Source organism: Notothenia rossii, assembly GCF_949606895.1.
Source record: "Notothenia rossii genome assembly, chromosome: 1".
NCBI lineage: Eukaryota > Metazoa > Chordata > Actinopteri > Perciformes > Nototheniidae > Notothenia > Notothenia rossii.
Window position 1 is genome coordinate 85,933,288 of NC_136912.1, and position 27,652 is coordinate 85,960,939.

General features: G+C 41.8%; 1 protein-coding gene across 5 annotated transcripts in view; it reads right to left on the minus strand.

Annotated features, from left to right (window-relative positions):
• The window catches only part of ralgps2 (Ral GEF with PH domain and SH3 binding motif 2), a 68,426-nt gene that overhangs the window by 38,774 nt on the left and 2,000 nt on the right, over window positions 1-27,652 (minus strand). For 2 of the 5 annotated variants that reach the window (XM_079656765.1, XM_079656769.1), the window contains exons 2-5: window positions 8,221-8,326; window positions 5,518-5,642; window positions 5,092-5,199; window positions 3,420-3,470 (exon numbers count right to left, since the gene is read on the minus strand). In XM_079656765.1, coding sequence (XP_079512891.1) covers window positions 3,420-3,470; window positions 5,092-5,199; window positions 5,518-5,577 — 219 coding nt within the window. In that variant the 5' untranslated portion in view covers window positions 5,578-5,642; window positions 8,221-8,326. Of the gene's footprint in view, window positions 1-3,419; window positions 3,471-5,091; window positions 5,200-5,517; window positions 5,643-8,220; window positions 8,327-17,305; window positions 17,388-21,292; window positions 21,313-27,652 lie in introns of those variants that run through there. The other 3 variants (XM_079656767.1, XM_079656768.1, XM_079656766.1) reach the window with 3 other exon arrangements.

Genomic DNA, 27,652 nt, shown 5'->3' on the forward strand with positions numbered 1-27,652 from the left:
GCTGGTCCATCTTTACTGGCGGTCCAGTTCACTCTCGATTAAACCCATATAGATGGGGTTGTTACAACCCATTAGCAATCTTGGCCTTGTACATTTAGATGAGGAAAAGATTATGATACAACTCCCTTGCATCCTTTCTCCTCCTCCTCTTCGTGATCTGCCTTGTCATTTCAATGGCATGTCAATTGCAAACAAACAGCCAAAGAACATATCAGCAATTCAGTGGGGGGTTGTAGATAAAACATCAGTCTGCTCTGCACTATGGATTATTTTACTGTCGGAAAATAACTTCTGGTGTTCTCATCAATTATACACAAGGGTCTGTCCATGTTGTCCTCAACAGCTCTTCCTCTGATATCTTTTTGTACTTGTTCTGGTCTTTGCATAACCACAAGTATTAAGCGGTCGATTACTTGTAGGAAGTGAATTAAAGCAGCCATCATGCATGCAATGTCTTATGGGCCGTCACTTAACCTATCATCCAAAGCAGATGTGTTCAGCTCCTTTGCTGTCTGATGTGTCAGAGTGGCATGAGTTCAAGCTCCAAGCTTTTGAACCTGGCTCTCTTGAGGCTTTGTAGATATCAAAGAGTATATAAGAAATACTGGCAAAACCCGTTATCATCAATAACGTTCCTCTACTTTATATATCCACAGTTTGGAACAAGAGAGAACCGAGCCCATTGCCTCTTGCCCAGAGGTGTCAGCCAGATTTCACACCATCCCTTCACACCGTCTCTCCACACAAGCCTCTCATGTAATCTTTATTGCTATTGTGACAGATGCTTATCTTTTCGTCCTCATCCAGAGAGCTTTTGGCTAGGCCTGTCAGGCAGCTCTCCACACATCTGCTCCATGTCAGCGTTGAAACACTTGAGTTAATGAGATCCTCTGTTGTACTGCAATCCTGTCTGGGGTCATTATTCCAGCTCATGCCAGAAAGTCTGTCTGTGCGTCACACACACACACACACATGTAAAAATGCTGTAAACCTGAGCACACAAAACCGTGTTCGGACACTCAATCTCTTTCTCTGGGGCTCTCTTTCTCAATCACACGTACATTTTATATGAAAAGGCAGTTATGATGTGTTTATGGAGAGGGAAAAAAGTTAATCTTGGAAACAGACCCCAGGTCATAGATAGTTTATTATGTTAATTGCAGTCATTTCCATAATAACTGTACTGACTACTTCAATTAGTTGTAGTCTTGCAAGAACAGCAAATATGGTAATATAAGGCCAGTCGAACTGAACATGACAGACTGCTGTTACAAAACATGTTACGCCCTATGGTTACGCTTGAAGATGACAAAATGTGCACTTTAAAATAGAAAGACTAAAGATTACATTAGGCTGGCGCTTTTATCCAAAGCGACTTGCAATAAGTGCGTTCGACCAACAAAATACAAACTTGAAGAAAACAGAATCATAGAAGTACATCAGGTTTCATAGAGCTAAAACATTTCAAGTGCTACTCAACTGGCTTTAGATAAGTCAGTACTTTATTAGTATACAAGTGCTTTGTTAATAATTCTATTGCTCCAAGTGGAGTCGAAAGATCAAGCTTAGTTTATCTTCAATTACTCTATTGTAAAGAAATTCACAGAGCCTGCTGTAAAAAAAAATGTGTCCACAGACCAGCATTCTTGGAACTAACTGGTGGAAATGTTGATTTGTATATCATGTGTTACATACAAAAGGTTAAAATATGTCACGTTGAAATCTTCTAAAGTACATTAGGACTATGACACAAATATACATCCAACTAAAAAGGTGAACATATTACATTATGGAAACTAACCTTGTATTTAGTCTAAGATAACGTCTTTCTAACCTCAATTTATGTTAGATACTGCCTCAAATCTGTTGGAACTCCTAATTTGTCTGTAGATTCTAACTTAAAAGGCAAGAATGGGCTGCAAGTCAGTAAAAACATTATTATTGCACAACTCACAGATCCATGTAATTTAATACTTTCCTATTCAGGCAGTGAGCCTAGAGAAACCACAGACACACACACCTGCTTTCCTCATTATGTGTCTGGAGAGGACGAGGAGACTGACAGCAGTGGAAACTCTCGTTGAGTTTTAGTTTGGTCATAGCTGTGTATCTTTATTCAGCCAGTGCTTCGAGACAAAATCAACGTGAGAGCAGGAAAAGCCTCTCTAGTTCACTCTGATCCTGCCAGGAGGCTGGGTCACTCTGCATACTCCGCACTCACCTCCTTCTCTCCCTCCAGACTGCAGCTTTCATCCCCTTGTCAGCCCGCCCCCCCCCCCCCCCATTTAAACAGGTCAGTGACTCCTTTCCAACGCACACTCTTGCTCTACATCCCACTACAGGTCCATCAAAAAAGTTCTTACCAGCTTGAAGCAATATGTAAAACCTCTGACCCTTTAAACCTTCACCTGAATTTCCAAATTACTACATCGGACTGAAACGCACGGACACATTTTCATTATGCTTATAAAACCAACTCAGGCGCTCAAACCAGACTGAGCACAGGAGCACGTTTGCATTTATAAAGCTGACAGTCGCCTCTGTGTGAACTTGGCCCCGTGCGGTCCAGAAGAAGTCAATGACTCCCCTCTGGGTGAAGAAACCGCAGTACCCCGAACGCCAGCCATGATGAAAGCCACTCAGGGACTAATCTGTAGTCTTTTCCATGACTCAGACACAACAAACTTTTTACGAGAATCCAAGAAGGTCACGGCACACAATTACATTGTTATCTAAATTAAATCAGACTGTGGGCCTGGGACTGATATCATGCCAGAGGAGTGAGTGTGTGTGCTGTTAGCTGGGACAAGACTTGTTGAACATGGCCAATAGCAGGAGTCACACTGTACACCACGCTAGGATGTGGTCTGCATGCTGCTTTCATAAGCCCACAGTGGCCAACCTTAAACACAGGTTATCCATGACAGCTGTCAGGAACGCCCAACAATCCAGAAAATCACAAAATTACAAAGCACCTCACTGAGGTGTAAGACCAGGTGTGCAACAAGATACCACTTTCCGCATAATTATGATAAATGGCATTGCGTGGAAGCTCTGATCACAGCTGCTGGTTGCACAGCATGCCACAGGAAGATCTACCGTGTGGAGATTTTGAAAGACAGAAAAGAGAGAGATGGACCGAGGCGGCAGATAACAAGGGGACATTTTAAAATATACATATGAATGCAGGTATATAAATCGTCAAATTGAAAACTGTAATTGACTAATCAACATCTGTTTTGTGTGTCACTGCTGTATAATGTGAGGTGTGAGGAAATGTGTTCCAGACTTGCACATGCAGTTTTAGAGATGTCACACCTCAAGCTCAAAATGAAAAACAATGTGTTAATTTCTCACGCTACATGTCATAACTAAAGCTGTCAACACCACTCCTCTAAACAGATCTGAGTGCAGCTCACCTCTGGCTGGATGGCTTTGAACACAGGAGCATCCATGAGCGTAATCTGGCCCTGGTGGGGACAAAACACAACAGTTGTTAGACTTGCTATGTTCAAACTGGGTCAAACTGACAAATCATAATGCAAATTACCATTGTTTATTCTATATCTAATATAAATCAGACTTCTTCGTAACAGTTGAAATAATCAAAGTTAAAATGATATCAGGAAAAAACGATAGAACGTTAATCTGATACTTCAAGAAACAGCTGTCGTTCTGAGGATGGCCTGACTGTATGTCTCAGCCCTCCTAACAGATGTTTGTTAAGATTTGGAACAGGACTCTTAGGAAGCCCCTTCAGAATAGTCCAGTGTTTTTTTAATAATTCTTTTGTGTCATTAGCTGCATTTGTTTAGTCATTATCCATGACTAGGGTCACTATCCATTATCTGTCACTGAAAAACAGCTTTCCTTCACTAAGCAGTTCATTTTCCTCCAGAATATCTCGATAGATTTAAGATTGTGTTGTGCCCTGAACAATTTCAAGGTACTATATGAATATTACATAACAAAGCACTCCCTTATCAAAACCCAGCATCCTTCATGTTTCATCGTAGTTCATTTCAAATCTAGTAAATTCCCCCAGAAGGATTGTGGCTTCTTATTATTTTAGAAAATTCCAGGCAGGTTTTGTTAATGTTTTTCTTTCAAAAAGGAAAGTCCTTCTGGGTATTTTTTCATCGCGGAAACTGACGTACCCTGACCTTGAGCTCGGCTTGCATCTGTTTGGCACTTATCCTTGCTTTTTATATTCTACCATTCGCACTATCCCTTCTGTTCAATCTGGGGTTGATTTTCCTTTCGCGGCAACACCCTGGGATGTTGGCTACAGTTCTTTGGATGCTTATCTATTGTTTTCTCTCTGATCACCTCCAACAACTATCTCCTTTGCTTCTCTGGTTCATGTTCAGTGTGTGCACATAGGATATCAAACAGCCCAGTGACTCCTTTTCTCTGTTGAGAATGAGAATATAACCAGTGTTTGTTTTCCTTTCTAAGGGGCACCAACAGCAAGACATTTTTGATTATCCTGGTCAAATAAACGATAAATCCTCTTTCTTTTTTTTTACAGCCAGCTGGCTTGATTCCATGGAACCACAATGGCAAGACAATTTCACTGTTCAGGAGGAATAAAGTGTTCATTCAATTAGCTGTAAGGATATATTTAAGCATGTCTGTAATAGTTCAACTAACACGTCTTTTGCTAGAGAGGTTATGTCCTGACAAGCAGGTAATGGTAACAATGGTATTTTACTGATTGAACCTTTAAGTGCCTTGATACAGCTTGGAAATATGTAAAATGAAGACACTCTTGGATTTAGAAGATAAAGAGTGCCCTCTTGTGGTTGAATGTGGTATGACATTGGCATAAATTTAGGATTAGAGAAATAATGAAGAACTATTATTATTATTTATTTATTTATTATGTGTCAATCCTGAGCATCAGTACTTCTCACAAAAAAGATCAATGCAACAGAAATGCTACTTCTGTTGCTCCATGCCATGGAAAGTTTGTGCAGAGGCAGCCAGAGGAAATCCATCAGAGCCTGCTTGGCACTGCCAAACATCATCAATTATTAATGATCCAAACTCTGACCCCATTTCCTCCTCTATAAGACAAACTTCACTTACTGCATATTCTTCGGGGGTGACCTTCAGTACATCGAACACAACAGCATCAAAACTCTTCTTCAGGTCTGAGGAACCCTGATCGCTGAGAGACTCTGAGCTGCTGCTCCTCTAGAAAACACAAACACACACATTGGGAGGTGAGAGGAGTGATGGCTGTGCTGTTAAAGACAAGTATCAAGCAGAGGAGAGAGGTGAGGTATGTAGGGGATAGGAGGCTTCAAAACCCAACATGATGTCATAGCACAGCTGTTAAATGTGTCATCTGAAAAATATGTTGATATAATATTTTTGCCATAGAAAACACTGCTACATCCAGTCACTCAAACATGGTACATTAGAATTCTGAGGGGCAAAAGTCTAGGAGACGTAGCACAAGACATATTGTGAAAAGAGGAGATGGAGGTGTGGTGAGTGGGCGTGGCTCACCTCAGAGACTGATGCAGCCGTGGTGGTGATGATTGACTGGCCATTAGGGAGGTTCATCATTCCCACACCATCTAGCTCTAGCGAACGAGACCATTCATCATCCTCAGCTGCAGCCGCCCGGCCCTCTGGAAACACAAATTATATCACAGGGATTTCGCAACTCATCTTGACAATTATCACCTCACATCACTCAGTTTGTAACCGCAGCTCCACCTACTGGCTAAAATAGAAGGATTCTCAGGATCATCTCTTAAAAAGACAGCGAAGGTCAACGACTGAGAAAAATAGGCACGACTGAACTTGAGATGGCGGTGAAAGTGCTGACAGTCGTCCCAGCAGGCCTGTGAAAGCCATATGGACGTACACTTTCACAGCCTGTCACTAACTACACCTGACAGAGGACAAGACAGAGGGAGCTTAGGCATTAGGAAGAGATCCTCTGTGAAAGGGGTTTGAAAAGAGCAGCTGTCAGTAGAAGTCACAACGCTGAACAGCTTACACCTGACACAGGAGCATGACCTAGGTCCTACAGTCACTGTACTGACTCTACAGATCGATCTCAACACAGGAAATATTCCTTTGTCTTTTCTTCGTCGACTGGCGACCAGAGAGAAGATGGTTATCACCAATTTCAACAGTGAATGGATTTTCGATACTGATGTAGTAGATCGAATCGTTAGAAAGCCAGGTTTATTCACAGGTCTTGGTTGATTGTTATTTTGTTCTTCCCAAGACTTGAGTGTTGATTAATAATCCAGAGTTTCTGATGCCAGTATCATTCAAAGTTCCTTGTAAATATATATTTTCGAATTACCCAACACAAGCTACCATAGCCCAAAGTGTACTCTGTAAATATCTTAAATCAATTCTCAACATTGCGGCTATATTTCTTATTTTAAAATCAGACAATCCTTAAGGAGTTTCAGCATGAAAACTTTAAATGAATGCACAAAATACATTGTCATTTTCTTGTGCATTACTTTTCTCATAACAAAAAGGAAAGTATCAGCAATGGATTATTTGAATATTTATGAATATTCTTCTCTAGCCATAACTGAAAACTCTTCAGAGAGTATTCTTGGCCAAGGGCACACATGGAGACAGTAGCGAAAAATACAAAGCTACTAGGCCAGCAAAGACATCTCTTGTGTGCTTGACAATGCAGGCCTCTTTGTGTGCGTGCATGCGTGTGTGGGTGCATGAGCCATTAGCTGCTTTCCCCAGATGCTAAGCCGAGAGCAAACAGCACAATATCATATCGACTTCCCTCCTATTGTTTGACAGCAGAGAATAAATACACAGGAAGCAATAGCCAGTCTGTATTTACAAGTCTGAGTCTGTCTGGTTATCAAGTCCTACGTCTGTAATTACCTTACTTCCTGGTCTAATACCTATGCATGTCTTCTTGTTTGATTGGGGTGCCTCTGGGCTATATCACTTGGGGGTTTTGTCTACAGGTAAAACAAAAACACTCACTAATCTAAAAGCTGTGATCATGTAAACATACTATCTGATGGGCAAGAGTCCAACACAACTATCTTTTATTTTCTCAAACATTTGGTCATAAAGAACTAAATCTATTGTCGCCTGTGAATTTGTCTCACGTCACCCTTACATACAGAAATACCCAAATCCTGTAGTCTCTTATTATGGACATTTGTGTAGGTGTGTTGCTAAAAATGCCTTCTTCTTGACTTTTGATAGTTATTTTTCTTTGGGTTTTGCACCGTCCACATGAAAATATCATCCACAGTTAATGCCCCCGTTCTAGTTACACAAGGGCTGACAGCTGGCACAGTAACATCCATTTGATTGCTGGATTGAACAATTTGGACATGTAAGGTCTCATATAAAGAATCAACATAAAAACATACACATGCAGGGTTACCCTACATGTGGTAAAAGGGGCTTAACACAATTAGAAGTTCACTCAGGAAGCGCGGCCCTCGGCCAAAGTCATTTCCACACAGTGATTGAAAAGTAATGTGTGTTAGGACTCGCTCCAAAATATAACCATATCTTTCTTGGTCACGGCTACACTCTTGAACAAGTTCCACAAAAATTGGGGCAGCTTTTTATTCCATAATACTGCTGGCAAAAAACAAGAAAATCGATAAACAACTGAAACTGAAAGAAAAACAGCACACCAATGGAGGATGGTGACAAGCAATGACGATCATATTTGCTCACTTAACTGCAACGTGTGCGACTGTAATTGCATTACAAGAGAATAAAAAAATTAAGTGTGCAACCCTGCAGGCATACAGACACACATGTAGACACATACAGACACACACTGACACACATGTAGACACATACAGACACATACAGACACACATGTAGACACATACAGACACACATGTAGACACATACAGACACACACTGACACACATGTAGACACATACAGACACATACAGACACACATGTAGACACATACAGACACACATGTAGACACATACAGACACATACAGACACACATGTAGACACATACAGACACACATGTAGACACATACAGACACACATGTAGACACATACAGACACACACTGACACACATGTAGACACATACAGACACACATGTAGACACATACAGACACACATGTAGACACATACAGACACACATGTAGACACATACAGACACACACTGAAACACATGTCAGACCTCTGAAAACAAGCTATTATTGCAAAGACAAGGCTTTACTTACCAGTTGTGCGTCAGATGCGCATATTGTTGGATGTGATGTTAGCCTGTTCTTTATTGCTGCTTTTGTCTATTGAGTCCTGTCTTCCTCTGAGGCTGGCTCCTGCTGTCTGTGTGAAAGTGAAGAGAAAGAAGAAACAGAAATGAAGAGCAGTCTTCCAAACATGACGAAAAACCCACACAAATTAGAAATGCACACGGCCAAAACTCCAGTAGCTGATCAGATTCTGATCGGTTTGACAACATGCAGCATGAGCTATCGTCAGAAAAAAAGAAATGGTGGCAGATTGACAGAAGTAACCATAACAACAACCTTATGGTCAGTAAATCTTCCTTGACTGATATGAAAATCAGATCACATGTGAATTTCAACTTGAATGCCAAAAGCTAGAGGTGGTTTAATATCATTTTGTTCATAATTACTTGGCATTATTGGTCACCGGAATATAACATTAAGATTGCATCAGAATTCTAAATGAACACAGTTCATATTTAACAGAGAAAACACAAACATACAAGACATGACTGACGTACATGACTCAGTTACTTTCATTGTTGATTCATTTGAGAGTTGTTTTTTCAATTCATCTTTCATTTATTTCATCGATAAAATGTCAGAATTCGGAAGCTACTTGTGCCATCGTCTGAACCCCAGGGAAATAATAAATGATCTTATTGCATATTCTGAGTCAGGCCAACTGCAACTCTACAAGCCAATGAAATGAAATCCCATCATGCTCTCTGCCTCCATCACCTCTCATGTGACAGCACTCACATTAGCCAGTAGGGGTCTCACAACCCTAAGAGATGAAAGCCTGTGTGATGGACTGTGAGGTACTCTGAAGACAAATGCTGCATGTTGGCAGTCAGCAATTGGCCTTTAGCCACCAGTTTAGGACTAAGATCTTGTCATCCCCTCCAGGTTGTGCTTATGATGGCTGAGTAGGGGTACAAAGCTCACATGCAGAACAAACTCACCAAGGTAAACTTTAAACCTCTGCTGACATAAGCCTATGCATTCTTTCACAGATCACATCTTACTAAGTAAACAGCAACCCAGAGCGAGCAATGCTTTTTTGTGCTATGGATTTAGGAAATAAGATATTTTACCTACACTTTAGTTTAAATGTCATGTCACGTAACTTAAGTGAAGATTTTATTGCCCCCCCGGCAACGGCCTGTTTCTTCTTGTCTGCTTCAGCGTGCCCCCTCCCAACCACCCTGGACCAGTTTCCTTCTCTTAACTTCACAGTTTCTTACGACGCCCACACCTCCAGCTATGCTACTTGAAAAACAGAGAGACAGCAACCCCCTCCTTCTGAGTCACTGTCCTACCTACCCAATCCTCACTAGCCAAAGCTCCCGATGTAAGAGCTCACCCTTCTCTGCTCCTGGCAGCATCCACACAACTGTGACAGTGAGCTGAGCCGACATGTGTTGTGTTTGGTGACATAATTCCACGTGGTTGTGTCCTCACGCTTCGCTTACTGAGGTTCAAGTGTGGGGAATGTTTGTATGACCAGCTGAAGGGATAACAAACGAGTGGTGATAAGTTGAAGGTGTACATGTTTTAATGGGATGATGGCAGGAGACATCAGGGGGACATGACAGAGTTTAGAGGAGGAGGAGGAGGGCGAGAATAACAGAGGAAGAGTGACAGAAAGGGGAATGACTCAAGTGGACTCAGGTGATGTGTCGCTGTTATGCTAAATGTGAGTCATTGCACTGCACAGAGCAGGTGCTGTTGAATCAGACCTCTCAGGCTCCCCCTCCCTCCTCCTCCTCCTCCTCCTCCTCCCTCTATTTACGTTATCAGACTTTTGACAGTCACATCAGACTGCAGCTACAGGTGCTGGGCGGCCTAACCAGCCGTGTTACTGGAGGGCACAACGAGTATTAGCAAATGTCTGTGTGTCATCACGCACATGCTGGCGTATTTTTGCATGTGACAACACATTCCTCATCCCGCACTGACCGTTACACTATCCAGTGCCATGAAAGCAGGTCTCCATCACCTCTGTTAGACAGAAAAAGGTAAACAAAGCTCAGAGTGTTACTGCATGACAGTGTTATTGTTCAGATAATTGTGCACTTTGAACAAGCGGCCAATAAATCCATTCATTAATCTGCAACATTTTCAATAATCAAATAACCCTTCAAGTGATTTTCAAGAAAGAATACCATCTTATTTCAGCTACTGATCTGTGAGCGTGTTGCGATTTATTTGTCATCATTTGAAGTCATTTTTTAAGCAGAAATAGCTCCAACTTCTTACAAATGGAAGTTTTTTTTCTTTTATTTAGTGTTTTAATATATCATTGGTTCATTAAATCTTGTTGGGTTTTGGTCTGACATGTTCCCTCGAAGACATTATGCAGGGCTTTAATGATTAATAAAGAAAATAATAAACACATTTTTTTATAAATGCTACAGCTCTGATATTCTACCTTACTGATACAATCTAAAAAAATCTACATCATAAACAGATTAATTTCAAAACATAAAGCTCAATACTATCTAGTTATCAAGAAGCATGGTGATTACTTCAATAACAACATCTTCCTCCTAACATCCCCCTGGAGTATTCAACATGAAAATAAATGTTTGGGTGGTAATACACAGAAACTTTCCCATTAGCATTCACTCTACCAACACTGGTGACAGCAGGTGTCTCTTCCTCCTTGGCAGCTTTTGATGAAGAATATATAATATAATGTTCATAATTTATATTCTGAGGTAGCCATGACAAAACTGTGGCAGTGCACCACAGATGGCGTTTTATCGTGCAAACACCTTCAAAATCCAGCATTCAAAGTACCAGGCTGCTCCAAGCCCTATTTCCTGTTGTATGTGTTTACATGTTTACTCTACTCCTTCTAAGTCCCAGCACGAGACACAAGCTAACACATAGGCACAAAATACAAGGATTGACGTGTGTGTGTATGTGTATGTGTATGTGTATGTGTGTGTGTGTGTGTGTGTGTGTGTGTGTGTGTGTGTGTGTGTGTGTGTGCATGTAGCAGGGACTAGGAACTGAAGGACTGTTCAGGGAAGGGTCAAAAGATGTGAGACTGTCAATAAAGGATCAGACACGTGAGATTTGTCTAACGTTCAGCTTTAACAGAGTATCGTGTGACTTTAACAGCTTTGAACACTATGCATGTCACTGTGCAGCGCTGCAGGCCTGTCTGTGACACCTCTCAGTCCTGTGAGCCTCTCAATCTGCTCCCCCTGTATGTGAGAGCACCACAAATACCCAGCTCCTCTCATGCTCACAGCAAGACCTCATATTAATGATATTTATACCTACAAGTTCTGAAAGTGTGTGAAACTGTTCAAATATTTTCATTAATAAGAACTGGGAGAAAAAATGCTGTATAAAGTTAATACAATAAGAAAATGTGCTACTGCTGCAGGTTCAAATTTAAAGCGTTTAACTGGTGCAACACAAGTTGACTTCTATAAGGAAATGGTTACAAGAAATGCCTTTTGTTGGGCAGGAAGCTCTAATCTGACACTATTGCTCAGTCTTTTTTGGCATATTTTGATAGTGGATCAGTTAACAAATTGCAAGATGGAACAGGACAAAGGAGAGGCCACAGTGAGTTAGCTGTAAGATGGACAGCTGCCGGTGACAGGCTGCACTCCTCCAGGTTCTAAAGGGCAGAAACCAACTATTTGTATGTTCGATGTTTACAAACTCATGCCGTATGCAGCAGTTCATCGAATCATGGTTGCTTACAGAATGATGAAAAAGGCAATTTACTGCATGATATCTTAATTTTAAAAAAATAGTTTGTTTTACTGAACCAGTATTCTTGAACCTGCAGTGTTAAACTGCATTTGCTGCTACAAGCAGTATGGCAAAGTCAACCACGACTGACATTTCAGGGTTTGCTGTACAGTACATCTTCTCTGTCACCGTCTGTATAATGCATGCACTGTTCTGACACATGCTTGATGCATTTTAAATGCATGCCGCAGATGCACCAAAGTCAGGGAACAGAAGTAGGTCAGTGTGTTGAGCTGAGCAGTGAGGAGGAGTCTGACAGCCCACAAACAGATACAAACAGAAGGCTGATGGAGCCTTCAAAGTCAACGCAGGTATCTTACAGGCAAATTATTTTGGCACTATATTGTAGTAGCTGCATGATATTTAAAAGGGAGACACTGTTGGGCGAAACATGAAAACCAGTACATAACCCCTTTTACCATGTACCGGTATATAAGATCACAAAAGTAGCAGCCTTATTTCCAACTGTGTTTATAACTTTTGCAGAGCCTGTTAATCACCAGAGAGTTAGTCAGCAGTGTTTCAGTATTGCTACGGCAGCAAAGATAAGGTCGAGGTCCTGTCTTTCCCCGGGCTCTAGTTAAGCCTCTCCCTTTGAACACTATTGATCTGGAGCTAAGAGGTGCTGGATTGATCACATACACACTCTAATAACCTTCACATACACACAGGGACACAGTATGTTGCTGCATGTCACAGCAGTTCGATAAACACTACTTTCACTCAGCAGGTCTGCTGTTCACGCAGAGGTTGGTGGAACTGCCTGTGGAGAGAAAACGGTGTGTGGGCGTGTGTTGCAGTCGAGGGAACATGACCAACAGCCCCTTCAAACCATCACTTAGGGATGGGTATAGTTAAGATTTTATCGATACCGATACTGCTTATCGATATCGGTATTTTTCGATAATTTTCAATATTTTGGTGCTCTAAATTATAGACATGATTACAAGATGTAAAGACTAAACAGTCATTTTATTGTAATTTATTTGTATTTATTATTTAATGTAACTTTTTCAATGTCATACCAAACAGGTATGAGTGTGTTTGACAGTGTGTCTCTGGAAGGGGGGCGGTAATTAGGGGCAGTTCATAAATCCATGTAAACATGACCATTATTCAGTTAAAACGAGACGCTGCGTCGGCTAACCATTATAATCCATTTATTATTTATAATTGTAATGATGGATTATCACTAATCATTTTAAAGTAACACAGCGACATTTGATTAACCGTTTTTATGCCCTTGAACACAACTTTTGATCACAAAATAGCAACGGTAATACATAATTATCATCATGGCTACGTAAAGTGAAGTTGTTTTCTTGCTCTTTCCTGGCTGCTAGTTCAGTGAGTTTTGGTCGTAAAGTGATGAGACTTATACCAATGGAATCGTTTGTGCAGATAACAAGACGTAGAAAATATCACTTTTGCCAGTTATGTGCTAAAGTAGCCGTTAGCCCGTTTCGCTAACTGTTGATTTAGACTTGGTAGACTTCTGTTCTGTGTAGGTAAAATGGTTCATATCGTCTGTTAGCTGAGTTTCTTCCCGTTAAGTGGGTATGCATCATTAATAGGTTGTTTAATGTTAAGAAGCCTTGGGACACTGTTTCTTGCAAGATGTTGCGTCTGCCCCGGGAGTCTCACAATAATAAGAGCGCTGTTAGGAGAGATGACGAGTGGCATTCACAGTGGCCAACAGTGGTACTCAAACCGGATACGTCACACGGGATGAGGGTTCCCAACCAACCAGAATTGTTTAAAATAAGGAAGTAGCGTAATTCATAGACCGATAGCAGCACCGTTTGTCCAGCGGCTTAACGGTATACCGATACCGTTCAATACGGTGCTGACTTAGTACCGGTTCTCGATACCCATCCCTACCATCACTTAACATGCTGCCCGTGTTCAGATCCTATGGAGGTCAATAAGGTGACAGAGGCATGGAAGTGTGGACCAGTAAGGGCAGAACATAGTTTCCCAGAGTTTAACAGCAGAAAAGGTGGAGGAAAAACAAAACAAATAATATGCAGCAAACAACTCTGTGCATAAACATATGCTTCACTGACTCAAGTATTTGGTATTTGCCCAAAGTACTCAAACTATTCTAGAACATGGTGTTTTATAATTTTAACTGTCACACACTGAACAGGTTTATTATTCTGGGGAATCGCATGGTTTGCCAACACAGCTAAAAGGCCCGGACACACCAATCTGACAACAAAGAACTGACACAGACGGACCCCGACTGTTGCGTCGCCTCTCGTCTCTGCGTTTTGGCCATGTGTCACACTGGAACACACCGCAAAGACTTTAGCCGACAGCCAAGAAGCACGTACGAACTGCGCATGCGTGAGTGGCAATAACTCTCCTTGCCAGCAGTACTGTGTATTCGTCATTCAAAAGAGGCAACAACCGGAAGACAGACTGCGTGATAACCGAGAGAAGAAAAACAGACTGTGTGATATAAACAAACAACAAATAGCGTGTGCGTTCCATTTTCACTCTACAGCGAGAAGCTCATGGGGCTTTCCCCAACCTGTGTCGAGAGCTGGAGTTAAATGAAATCTCAGATTTGTTTGGGTCCCTCACTTCCGTTTCGCTAACTGAACAGCCAATCAGAGTGATTTCTTTTGCCGACTGCCTTTGGCCGACGATTCAAGTTTTCGGCCGAAAAGGCGTCGGCCCGGCTGAAAAGATCCGACGGTGCAGGACACACCAATCTGAGTAGGGTATGTCGACGCTCATCGTCAGCCTGATGCCCACCGACGCTGATAATCGGCCTGGTGTGTCCGTGCCTTAACACCACACACTGGTGTCCCGTTGCTTGTCGAATGAGAGTCCGTCAACACAGAAAACATACACAACAGGAAGTGAGGAGATATCTCTATTTTCCAAATACGCTAATCCTTCCAGACAAACAGAGTGCACATTTCATCACGGCAGCAGCATAAAGGCAGAAGCATAAATCCAAGATGAAAACAATGTAATGGTGCCATAACATTTTACAGTAAAGCGTTTTTTAGAAAATCAATAGGTAGTGAACCCAGTGACACCACACAGACTCTCACTATCCTGACACTGAAGCATCTGTGCTCTACCCTCTGAGATCCTGTCATCAGTTCATGAATATTTAAGCCTGTCTGTGACTGGAAAGAGGGAAAAATCTCCCACGGGCAAAGAGGGTGTTAAAAAGCATGAGATGATGCACAGGAAAATCTGAAGACAATTATCTTACTTTGAACCTTGGAAACGTATTCATATAAAAGTGTTTCTCAAAATCACAGCAGCAAGATGTCCATATCATCCTATATTATGGTCCTTATTAAGAACATTTATGTATAGCTGATAATGCTCTTGGTATCTAAATTAACAATTCAATACACTTGTCTGAAATAAAATGAACACGAGGCAAAATGGATTTTCCTCTTTGATGATCCTTATTTTAACCAGCCACAGCACATATTAGACAGCGTATTATGGTATGATTAATGCATATATTTTGCTATCAATATCGATTAATCTGCCCATTATTATTCAGTTTAGCGATTGGTCTATTAAGTTTAAAAAAAATGTAACCAGGTTTTTCAACTTATTTAATTGTCCCGTTTTGCTAATCCAAAACCCAAACAAATTCACTTTAGTATGATACATAAAGCAGAAAAGCCCAGTATATCCTGGCTTTTTTGCGTAAGAAAAAAAGATGAATCGATAAAAAAAATCGTTGAGCATTTATTTTGAACTCAATTAAGTTTCTTCCAAGTCTAAGTCTTCTCTTCTTTCTTTTTCAAAATTCTGAATCCATCTACATTTTTTCTTTTTTATGTTTTCAGTTGTGGTTTTGTGTTTGCTGGCATCCACTAGTAGGCATTAGTACAAAATGAGAAGAGTCCTCACAGGGGCAAACATCGGATATGCCAGGAACTACGTAACCCTGAGCGCAGGCCAAATTCAAGCACTGCTCATCACTAGTTAGTTTTTAAAAAATGTATTTAAAAACCCTTCCTCTGTTTAACTAACTTAGCTTGCCAGATTTTCTTTACAAATGAAATGTGATGTCCTCTATCAAGTTTCCTTTTTTGAACAACCATGGTGAACACTGCCACATACTAGTAATTGGATATATAATGAGGGAAAACAGAAACTATTTGGATGGCCAATTGGTCATCAGGTCAGCTGGATGAGCATCGTCAGCCGATTCTTTTTCTCCATGACATGCAGAAGCCATGATGAATGTTAAGTAGACACAAGGCACACACACTAGTTAAGTTAGATCCGTATACCCTGTTTGTGAAATTCCACTAGTTCTAAATCAGTGCCATAGCAGCAGCTTGCACTGTGGGGTGTGATTAGGCTTTTTTTAGATACACTTGCCTCTCTCTTTCTCTCTCACCCTCGTTCTTCCATTCTCCCTCGATCCCTTCAGCTCTGCGGGTTGATAATTAGAGCTCAGGCTGTACAGACAGGCTGTTCAGGCCTGGCCTCGGTCTCTCTCCTGGCACATCCCCCAGTGACACGGACACACTTGGTATGTACTCTCACAGACCTACATAATGCCTTCCTTCAATCGCCCAGCCTGAAGCTAGAAGCAAATTGAATTATTCAGAGCCAATACAAGGCCCGACTGGTCTTGATAACAGTATCTGGTTAGCCGTCAAATCAACTTTAGAGAGGATACAGTGCCAAGCTTGTAAAGTAGTGGCATGTGGCAGAAACAGAGCAGCAGGTGTGTGGGCAGCGCACGGCGTACAGTTGGAGAGTGCGTCCATGTCTGATTTGTAGCCTGAACGGGAGCAGGCAGGCAGCCCAGCACAGGTTCAACTTTACCGCTGAAGACCAGGGGACCCGAGCGTGGTGACAGATGAGTCAGGGAGAAAAGGGAAAAGGGGGGGGGGGGGGGGGGGAGAGGAAGTGCAGAGCTGGCAGCAACACTGATGTCTGCGGTCATTCCCTGCACGGACTATTAACAAGGAAAGGGCAGGCAAACAATACGGAGCAACAGAGCAGTCAGTCAGAGCAGTAATGTTTAGAGGAAACTGATAAGATCTCTATGTCTTCCTCTATGAGTCTCTTGAGGACATGGCACAAGTCTAATCCACAGCACTAAAACATCCTCATGGAGACAGAGCAAACAACAAATCAGGCTTAAAAGGGACACAGTACACTAGATATGCAGACAAATCCAATTTGTCCGATGTTATGGACAAAAAACAGACTCCCACAGTGTGTATGAATTGTGTAAGCAGGAGCTAAACGTTAAAATTATATTGGCTTTATTGACGTCACAAAAATCCCTTACGTTTCTTCCTTTCACGTTTGTCTCTTAGCCTCACTGCCTCACTCTGCTACAACTTGCCCACGTCCAACATCAAATGAAGTGACTATAATGGAAAAAGGGTCACACTTAGTTTGAATAATCTGAATCAGAATACCTTTATTATAGAATACACTGCTAAATAACACCCGGCCATGTAGCACTTTCCAGCTTGTAGTTCACTGTGGCTGGGCAATGGGGAAATGTATTGTATAAAATGCACGTCAGTTTCGGTTATTACTAGGGCCGGGACTTTAACGCGTTAATTAAGATTAATTAATTACACAAACATTAACGCATTAAAAAAATTAACGCATTTTAATCGCACTTATTTTTGCCCTGCGGAACGTTTCTCACTGGATGAGTTTCAGGCGTACCGATTATACTGGAGCACCAACTAACGTTCATGACTTCAGACAACAACAAACTAAAGTGAACAATAGTCAAACATGAACGAAGAAGCTGATGAGACCGCTTTGGTTGGCCCCGTGGATGGGACATTTTGTTTTAAAAACGGACGGATGGAAGCGTCGATAAGAGCACGGTTGTATGCAAATTATGCAAAAAGGAATTTGCATATCACCGCAGCACATCAATTCTCAAGTATCACCTCAATGCAAAACATATAGCAGCTAGCGTGGAAGCTAGCCCGACTCCGAGTACAAGGACCCACAGCATACTTACCCTCAGAAATCGGGAGGGGGGGGGGGGGGGGTGCTAGTGGATCGCCGGAGCTGTTAGATTAACATTAACATGCTTATTGTAGTTGTAAGTGTACTGCCTTGCGGCCTGTAGCACCGTCCTTGATGGAGCATAATGTGTGGGCTGGACCTGTATTTTACAGGAAAGGAGTGAGCAGAGAGTAGAGTAGTTGTCGATTCTTGTTCTGTTTTCTGTGAATATCTGCCTCACCCTCTCAGACTTTGAGTTGCGCGCGCTGCTAAAGAGACGTGTTACCATGGAAACCAAACAATGGTGTAGCTGTATTAAAGTCCGAGTGGAAACAGTCGTGTGTAAATCTGATTTTGTCAGAAATCGGGAGAAATATGACCCCGGGAGGAAACCGGGAGAGGGCAGTGAAATCGCGAGTCTCCCGCGAAAATCGGGAGGGTTGACAAGTAGGACCCACACCCAACCCACACTCAACCAGATGACTGGTTTCAGGGCCAGGATAACTTAGTCCACGTCCGAAAAAATAACCAGCTCACTGGATTGCACTCGACTGTAGACCACTTGGAGTGGTAGAAGAGAAGGGGCTGCAAAAGGTACTACAGATTGCATCGTCTGACACAACATATGAGCTGCCAATGCAGAAAGACAGTGACAAAAAGAATCCAGCAGATGACAATGAAAAGGAAGATAAAGAGAATTTATTGGAGAAAGCCGAATGTGTTGCCCTGACTGGGGATCATTGGACCTCGGTAAGCAATTCAAATTACCTCTGTGTGACGGCACACTTTATTGACATCTTCTGACTGTTCTCAGGTCAAATATTTATATGCGATTAATTTCAATTAATTAATTACAAAACCTCTAATTAATTAAATTAATTTTTTTAATCGAGTCCCGGCCCTAGTTATTACTTATTTGTGCTTTCAATAGCCTAACATACATAACCTGTTTACTAACTTTTGAAAAAATTAAGACATGGCATGATGATCTGAAAACACAATAGGTGCTTCCCTTTTAGTCCAGGGCTCCATTGACTCAATTGACGCATTTACATTTGGTTTTTTTAAAAGCTGGAATTTTTTGTGTGTGTTTGTGTTAATGTATCTATTATGTCGACACCATGTGGATTTCAACAAAACCTATTTGAGATACTGTTAAAATAACCCCTATGGCCCAAACAGTGATTCCAATTTTAAAAAACTGTTTTGTAACCGTCTTCACTTTTATTGGCTTTGCTGAAGTTAATTACCACATTTAAATGTTTTCAATATTCATTCTCCTGCTTTTATCCCCTGCTCTATAACAACACTGTAAGTTACACGTTAGCGCTCGCGGCGCCACATCTATTATTTTAGTCGTAAAACCAATCATAACCATAAATACACCAAGACTTTGTTCATTCAGTTTTCAAGCAGTTATTTGTTGTCTCCATAGATTTCCTTCATGTTATAAGGGTTTGTGAGTCACACTTTAAACAAACACCCTCATCTCCATATCTGCAACTCAAAATATGTTTCTCCCGCCTTCACATTGATGGTTCCACAAAGAGAGTCAGGAAGCATTTCCAAGGACCGAGTTTCAGATTGGCCCTCGGGGCTTCTGAGTGAGACACAGACTTAAGAGACATGGCATGCTGCAACATGACAAACCATACAATTATGTGAGCGCAAACACACACACAGACTCCCACAGACATTGGATAACAATACGCTCTTATTTAGAAAGAACAAACTCTGCACATTAGGGCACAGGAAACAGACTGTGAAAACTAATCGTCAAACAGCCGTCCGCATACGCCTGCTCCCATCCGCCAAAAGGTCATCCAGCCTCGATGTTTCTGCAACAAACATTTATTAGATTTCATTTCAACACATGTTGTAGCCATCCTGTGGGAGGAATGTGTGCTCATCGGTCCAAGGTTATCCTTGCAGCCAAACTTGACCCAATGTATCATACTTCAAGGCTAGGTTTCATGAGGTAGAATGAGATAAGAGGAAAATAAGAGAGCAGATCCATGGAAGGAAAACAGACTGAGTGCTTGTAATCCTTGTAGTCTTTTCTTCAGTACTATATATCAAGTTAGCCAATCCTCAGATAAAAACAGTCAAATCTAGCCTCTATATCACTAGTTATTCTGTGCTCTTTTATGTCGGCCTATTCTGCTCACATACTTGACCCAAAAGAGCAGTGAGCCAGCCCATACTGAAGTCAGAATCTGTGGTGTCTTTAAAAAGGTAAATACACTGCAGGAAAGCTATTGTTAGTCTTTTATCATATGTATGAATATGAGGTGGAGACAGCCAAGTTTTCAGTAGGAGAAAGAGGGGGAAACTTTAGCAGCCATGAAAGCCCTGTTGTTGATATTGTTGAGCTAAACCTTTGAGTATTTAGTTATGAGATTAGTTTTGATCCAGAACTCAGGTCACTTTGAACCTGCTTAACTGAGCAAGACTGAGATAACAGGCCTCCCAAACGGCTTACTCACACAACACACACACTGCTATATGCATGACTTCCTCCAACATGCCATTGCCCGGTCTCCAGGGACTGATAAAACGCCAATTACAACTTGAAACACAAAAGAGCCCTGCCCGAGGGAGAAGCTGAGGAAGAAAAAGGAGAAGAATAAGCGTGCCGACTTCAAACACTTGTACAGTGTACAGCATTGGCACGGGAAGATGTACCAAAATCACATCCATACTGGTAAAAGAGGGACATGAAATAAACAGACAAGCCCCTTTACATTTTCGTAAACCCTGATATTATGTTGAGGACCTTCGTGTGAGAACGAAAAAAGTGTGGACAATAAACGGACAAACTACAAAGTGTGTGATGTGTCTGATTTAGCCCGTTTGAATAGAGCACTCTTTGTCCGGAGAATTCCTGGCGTATGGCAGCCTCTGCATAAATGTGTGTGAATGAGTGAATGCTGACTTTATGTATATGTAAAGTGCTTTGAGGGCTCGCAAAGAATGGAAAGTTGTATAAATCCAGTCCATTTGTTTCTATAATCACGGTTCGTTTAAGATCCAAAAAAAAGGGTCATATACATGAAGATGGAAATGAAAATGTCTTATTAGAGAGATGATACGTCTCTTGTGTGTTAGAGCTGATGTCAAAATTGCCAGAGAAATTCAAGGCACGGCAAGAGATTTGGTTTAAACTGCATTATCTCCTACATCTTGCAAGATATCCCTTGCATTGAAAGTATTTCCAGTAAGCGAGAACCTTTCTGACACAGACAATATCATGTTTTACGTGCAGCATATGGAGAAGGTGAAACAGGGACAATGTCCTGACCTGATTCTCCAGACATTGGCCGAGGTACATACAAGAAAAGGACTCCCCACACACAGTTGTTTGGTCTGAGAGTTCGCTAGGTCAGAGGGACACACACACACACACACACACACACACACACACACACACACACACACACACACACACACACACACACACACACACACACACACACACACACACACACACACACACACACACACACACACACACACACACACACACACACACACACACACACACACACACACACACACACACACACACACACACACACACACACACACACACACACACACACACACACACACAATTCTTTAAGAAAATACAATTGGATCCATCAAACCGGATGAGAATGAAACAGAGGGACATTGCCAAAAGGCAAAACAAACAACACGATGGGATGAGCACACAGAGACAGAGTTTGCCTACTTTGGCCATGACTGTCTCACTCACTAATATGGTGAGGTCTATTCCCATCTGATAGCAGCTATGAAAGATTGGTTATTTTATCTTTCTCACAAGGCAGAACAATGTTACACTGTGTGCTTCTTCCAGTCAGGGTGCGCGTGTGTGCGTGTGTGCGTGTGTGTGTGTGTGTGTGTGTGTGTGTGAGGGAGAGGGAAACTGAGTCTGCATCGAATGGAAGAGGAGCAACAGCTGAGACCGGAAAAACAGCTGTATCTCTTCAACGCCTGCTCTGCTCCCCTCCCCCTGCCCTCTCTCCCTGAATGAGCCCCTCACACCCCTTTTCTGACCCTCCTCTCCCACAGAGCCGCATGGCCAGGGGCTACACTCACACACAGACACACAATATGCACCAGAGTGGTTACACTACTGTTCGGCTTTCAGGGGACATGTACAGGCAGGATGCATGTGCTACTAAACATCCATCTATTGACTAAAAATAGGAAAGACATTGTTTCCAGCGGGAAAGTCATCCTCCCTATTCTCTTCCCAAATCCTCCCAGCTTCAGTCAGATTTTAACTATGAGAGCAAAGGAAACAAAAACAAAACGTTCAGGTTATCCTTTCCAATTCAAAGCTCAACAAATCACAAGTAGGCTTGCCCATCAAGTTCTTCTAGGTACTCCTTTGTCTGGGATAAGCATAAGAGTGTCTTTGTACTCATCTGAAGTCAGATGCCATTTTCAATTTACACAATAATGGCGTGAATGAAATGGATTAACACCCGGTTTGACAGTTGGTGATGTAAAGTGTGTAACCGTAGGCATGTGAGTGCAAGTCTCTGTCTGCATGTCCAGACCCAACCTGTGGGAAACCTGACAAAGGAGACAGGAAACAGGTTGTCTCAGTCACATAAAACTCAAAGGATTCTTTGAGAGATGACACGGAGAAAGACATCTTCTTAAGACATGATGAATCGTCCCTATTCAGTCATTAAAGAGCTGCAGGATAGTCAAAAAGGAGATAAGAGCAGAACAGGTGCGTAGGATGAGACTTTGCATTTATATATGGCGATCTAAATGACTGAAAAGCACACAGTATGTAAGGAAAAGAGAAAATGTTGAAGCGCAGCAAATGGAAGAAATAGCAAAAAGGAGAGAGAAGGAACAAAAGGTGGAGCAATGTGTTTCTGTATCTGATCTATTGTTTTTGGCAGGGTTCGGGTAGAGGATCAAAAGTTTCCATGAGATAACCAACGCTCAGCTATCAGTTAGACTCCAAAGCCAAAACACTCAGGGATTAGGAAGATATATCAGGCTGTGTTTTTGGACCACAACATCTTGTCTCTGATACAGACTGGTGGATTAGGACAATATGCAGGGGAAGTGGAAGGGTGCGGCGTCTATCCGTTTGTCTACAACAAATGTTTTTTCTGTATTTGTAGAACAAAACTCCCCAATTCGTCCTGACATCCATAAAACTCAAAACCCCTGAGCCAACGGACATACAGGTAAAAGTATACGAGACATGGCGTGATGGATGATTGTTTGGTTTAAATGTAAGAGCCTTGCATGAAACTAAGAGGTGTTCCTAATATTTTGTCCACCCTGTTTATATCCATGAAGGAACCCCATTGTTTTCTAAATCTAACCTCAGCCTGCCTTACTTCATGCTCTGCATTTGTCACTCAAGTGATACTTCCTCTGGTGAGAATACTCCAGATATGAAGAGCCACATGACCCAGGAGGCAAAACACCAGCCTGAAAGTGTCAGGTGGAACGAGACCCTCATAGCTGACATTGTGGATGCCTTTAAGGCTGGGCTCTTTTTCACAGCCCTGTCCCTAAACTCACCTTTAACCCCGAACTCCCTGACCTCAAACACCTACAACCTGACTCACCAACCCGGGGTAACACACATTAGCTGGGTATGCTGAGCTGATGTTGACTTTTCAATAAAACAAGATAGAAAGGACACATCCACAGAGATAAAAAAGCAATGAAAGAAAACCATCCATGCAGTGGACAAGCAGGGGTTTGAGAAAAGTCAGTTAGTTGACACATTGGCCGAACAACAACGTGCTCAATACAGAGCCATCTTTCTATTTTGGTGAGATCTGTTGACAGTCAGAGGCAGTGAGGGATAACACTCAGGCAGGAAGTCAAGTTTGCATAACTGAAATATTAAAAACATTCCCCTGGGTGATTTGGGATCCTGATTTCTACAAAAGAGTTCACTATCATTTGACACGTGGGAATTTCCTCTGTCAAGCACTGGCGTTCTTAGATTATAATTGACACAACCTATAACAATGCAGAGGCCACATTACGAGAAGCTTGAGACCTGGATTTCAACATGAGCTGTGCTTCATGAGAATACAAACAGTCACATGAGCTTGACCAAAACCATGCAGGCAGGGAAGCCCTGGCGTTTCCTCAAAATGTTCGACTACAGGCTAATGCTGTATTCAAGCCTCGTCACGAAATGTAACCTACCAACAATCTCAATACTTTGTTGAGCGAGAGCTGGTTGGACTACCACCCACGCATCTCCAGAAATGTTGTGACAATTAAATATCAACGAGCAGCTAGTGATTTATTAAATCCAGATTCCAGCTTCCCTTTTAACAAGGACCAACATCAACAGGATGACATGGCCACGAAATTCTAGTTGGCAGTCATATTAGAGCAATTATAACAGATGAGGTCATTAAGAGATCTGCCTTTTGATTCAAACGATCAGTATGGCTCAGCACATTAACTGTTTACAAGCAGGGCTGCTTGGTGTCTAACCTAAATAATGTTTGACTAATAGGTCAGGTTTTTAACTTATAAGATAAAGATTAATGTACGCCTTTTATCTTATGTGGGAAATAAACCGTACAAAGAAGTTACGTTTTTTAACCGTATTTGCATCAGTGAGCTCAAATGAGACATACTTAGAAAAGTCCCTAGAGGGCAAAAAAATGGGAGGGACGGAAGGAAGAAAGAGGAAGTAGAGGTTTGTGGGTTGGTAAATGTAATATATGCCAGAGCACTGTGAGGCATATTGCCTAATACTTAAATTCAATTGCCTACACAGACTGAATCTTAGGCTGACAAGTGAGGACTAAAAATAGCATTAGATCCCACTCATGATAAGAAAGCAACATGAAAAAGAAACAGAGTGAAGTAACACAAAGGAGAAGCATAGGAACTAGAGAGGGGAAAGGGAGACAAAGTTGTCCACTCTCCCGAGGAGCCCTTCATGTGTGAGCCACTCCCATCAGTGGTTAAACTCATGCTCAAACGCTCTCAAAGCTTGGGGCCTCCTGCTGCCGCTCAGCCTATTGTGGTGTGCATTTAGCAGGGTGTGTGTGTGTGTGTGTGTGTGTGTGTGTGTGTGTGTGTGTGTGTGTGTGTGTGTGTGTGTGTGTGTGTGTGTGTGAGAGAGATTCAGCCCAAAGTCACGAGCGAACCCTCTGTGTATGGCTCTGCTTTTACATTGTGTCCGGCTTCTCTTTTGGCCTCTACTTCACCTAAACAAGAGCTGTGTGATTAAAACACAGCAGGAACCACATGGCAACTGCACTCCCAACAATAAGAAGAGGCAGTTTTGCAATACTTCCTCAAATGCTGTTTATACCAACAACAAAAAAGGCACATTGCTCAACCTACTCAGTGAAACGTAGTGTCTGCCTGATGCAGTAGTGAAAAGCAGAACATGGATTTTCCTGGTCTTTTATCTTCCTTCTCACACGTCCGCACAGTCAGCTGCTAGCCAAGCTCACATCTACAACACCCACTTCATCCGACTGCCAGCAACATTAGAAACACCTCATATATAAAAAGTCTTTATCAAACACACAATCATACACACAATATCCTTATCAGGGTTCCAAAACAACTTGTCAAGCAGAGACCTTTTAGATTACTCCTAATAGCAACAGAGAAGTTGGACAACGTTGATGAGTCGACATGAAAACCAGAGCAGAAAATGAACACAGATAGCTAGCTTTGTATTTGCACTTGTAGTAGGGATGTCCCGATCACCTTTTTTTGCTCCCGATCCGATTCCGATGATTTGGACAATTTGCCGATACCAATTTTTCCCGATCCGATCTTTATGCAATGCATTAAGAGAAAAAAAACATTCAAGTTGTCCCTTAAGGTTATTTTTTTCACAGCAGCATTGGATCAGTTCAGTTGTGCAGCATTGGATCAAAACAAAATAAAGCTTATCAGTACTCGTTAGCTTACTGCTACAATTAGACACTGCGCCCTGCCCACTCTGTTGCCAGATTTGAGAGAAATAAGCAACCAGGTCTATGAAAACAAGCCCCAAAGAAGCAACACATACATGATGTTGTGTAATTTGAAACCAAAACTAAGGCCCTCAGGATGACTTTAAGCTTCAACATGGTCATTTTTGTTTTGTAACATTGAATACAACATTTTTAAAAAGTATTTAAAAAAAAAAAAATCCCGATCCCCGATTTTTTCCTCCCGATTCCGATCTTTTGAAAATCACGTGATTGGCTCCGATCCCCGATCACGTGATCGGGACATCTCTAACTTGTAGTGACAAAGCCAAGGCTGGGGAGGCATCAGAGGAAAAAGTGTGATGACATGTGACTTTGCAGTTCCATCTGTGCGGAATCGATGTGCCAGACACAGACATAAAGTTACCCTGGCAACTGAGAAACAGCACTGGTTGGAGGTCACGCAGAGTAAAAGCTTGATGGATCCCACAGCGCTTTTAGAATTTGTATAGCACTCAGAAGAAGGAGAGAGAATGACTGCTTATTCACTCAGAAGGGATATCAAACAGCAAGATGCAGTAAACTGTATAAATTGCTACGGACTCGTCTAGGAACTGTTCATATAAACTGTGTGGTGATGCAAAGCAGGGCTGAGAAACATAACCTGAGACAGACCAGAGATTGAACTTGATGACGCAAAAGCCCTACAATGTTTTATCCCTTTCTCATGTAAACACACAGCTCTGATTCTGAAACGGGAGTTTCATTTCACACAAACAGATGTAATCTCCAACTAATCACATTTGCAAGCCTTGGACCGAGCAGCCATACCACACTGCTGACCAGATGGGCCCATGTGCACGAGGCATCCATGGGATTAGCCTAGCTCAGAAGGTGGAGGTGGTATGTAGAGATACAGAGGGACCGTTTCTAGAAAGTGAAATCAAGTTGACGTTTAACGAAGCAGATAAAATAATAAAAATTGGAAACCTGTGATTGAATCTTTGAAGGTATATCCACCAAATGTTTTTCTCCCTCCCGTTACAGTAACTTACAGCAAGACCAAATGTTTCAATTAAGGACTGTTGGCTTACATCCATGCAAACCCATAGCCATAGATAATAATATGCAACACTAAAGTTATGTAACCGAAAATAAGAATAGCACTCTAACTCAAGGGTGCTTCTGCATATCCTCCGGGCACTCGCACGGTTTCTGTTGGCAAGCAACAGATATGCAACGTGAGGCTTCTTGTTTACATAGACAAAACTGAATAATCCCCAAAACACACGATGATAATGCAATGCAGAATTTGCAAATATGTGTACAAATGGGACTTCAATGGGCTGCTTAAGACAACGAGTGCAAATCTCCATGCTGGATACAATACTGAGTCTACCATATTCAATTGGATTAAAACCTAAGCCCTACTACTAAGACTTCTTCAGTAAACGTTTCAGATGTACCCTTTGAACTCACTAATCGCTGTCGGGTAGGTGGAACTTTCACTGGTGAAAGTCCTTAACAATCTTCAAACCCAAAAGGAATTTGATTCAGATTCCTTTTTCGACATATGGAGGAAAAAAGTTCTCCTGTATTTGGAAATAATAATTCATATATTTTATATAGGCGCCTTTCAAGACTCTCAAGGTTGCTGTACAAACACACACAAAAACAAGATACACAATACATAACACCAGCATAAGAAACAT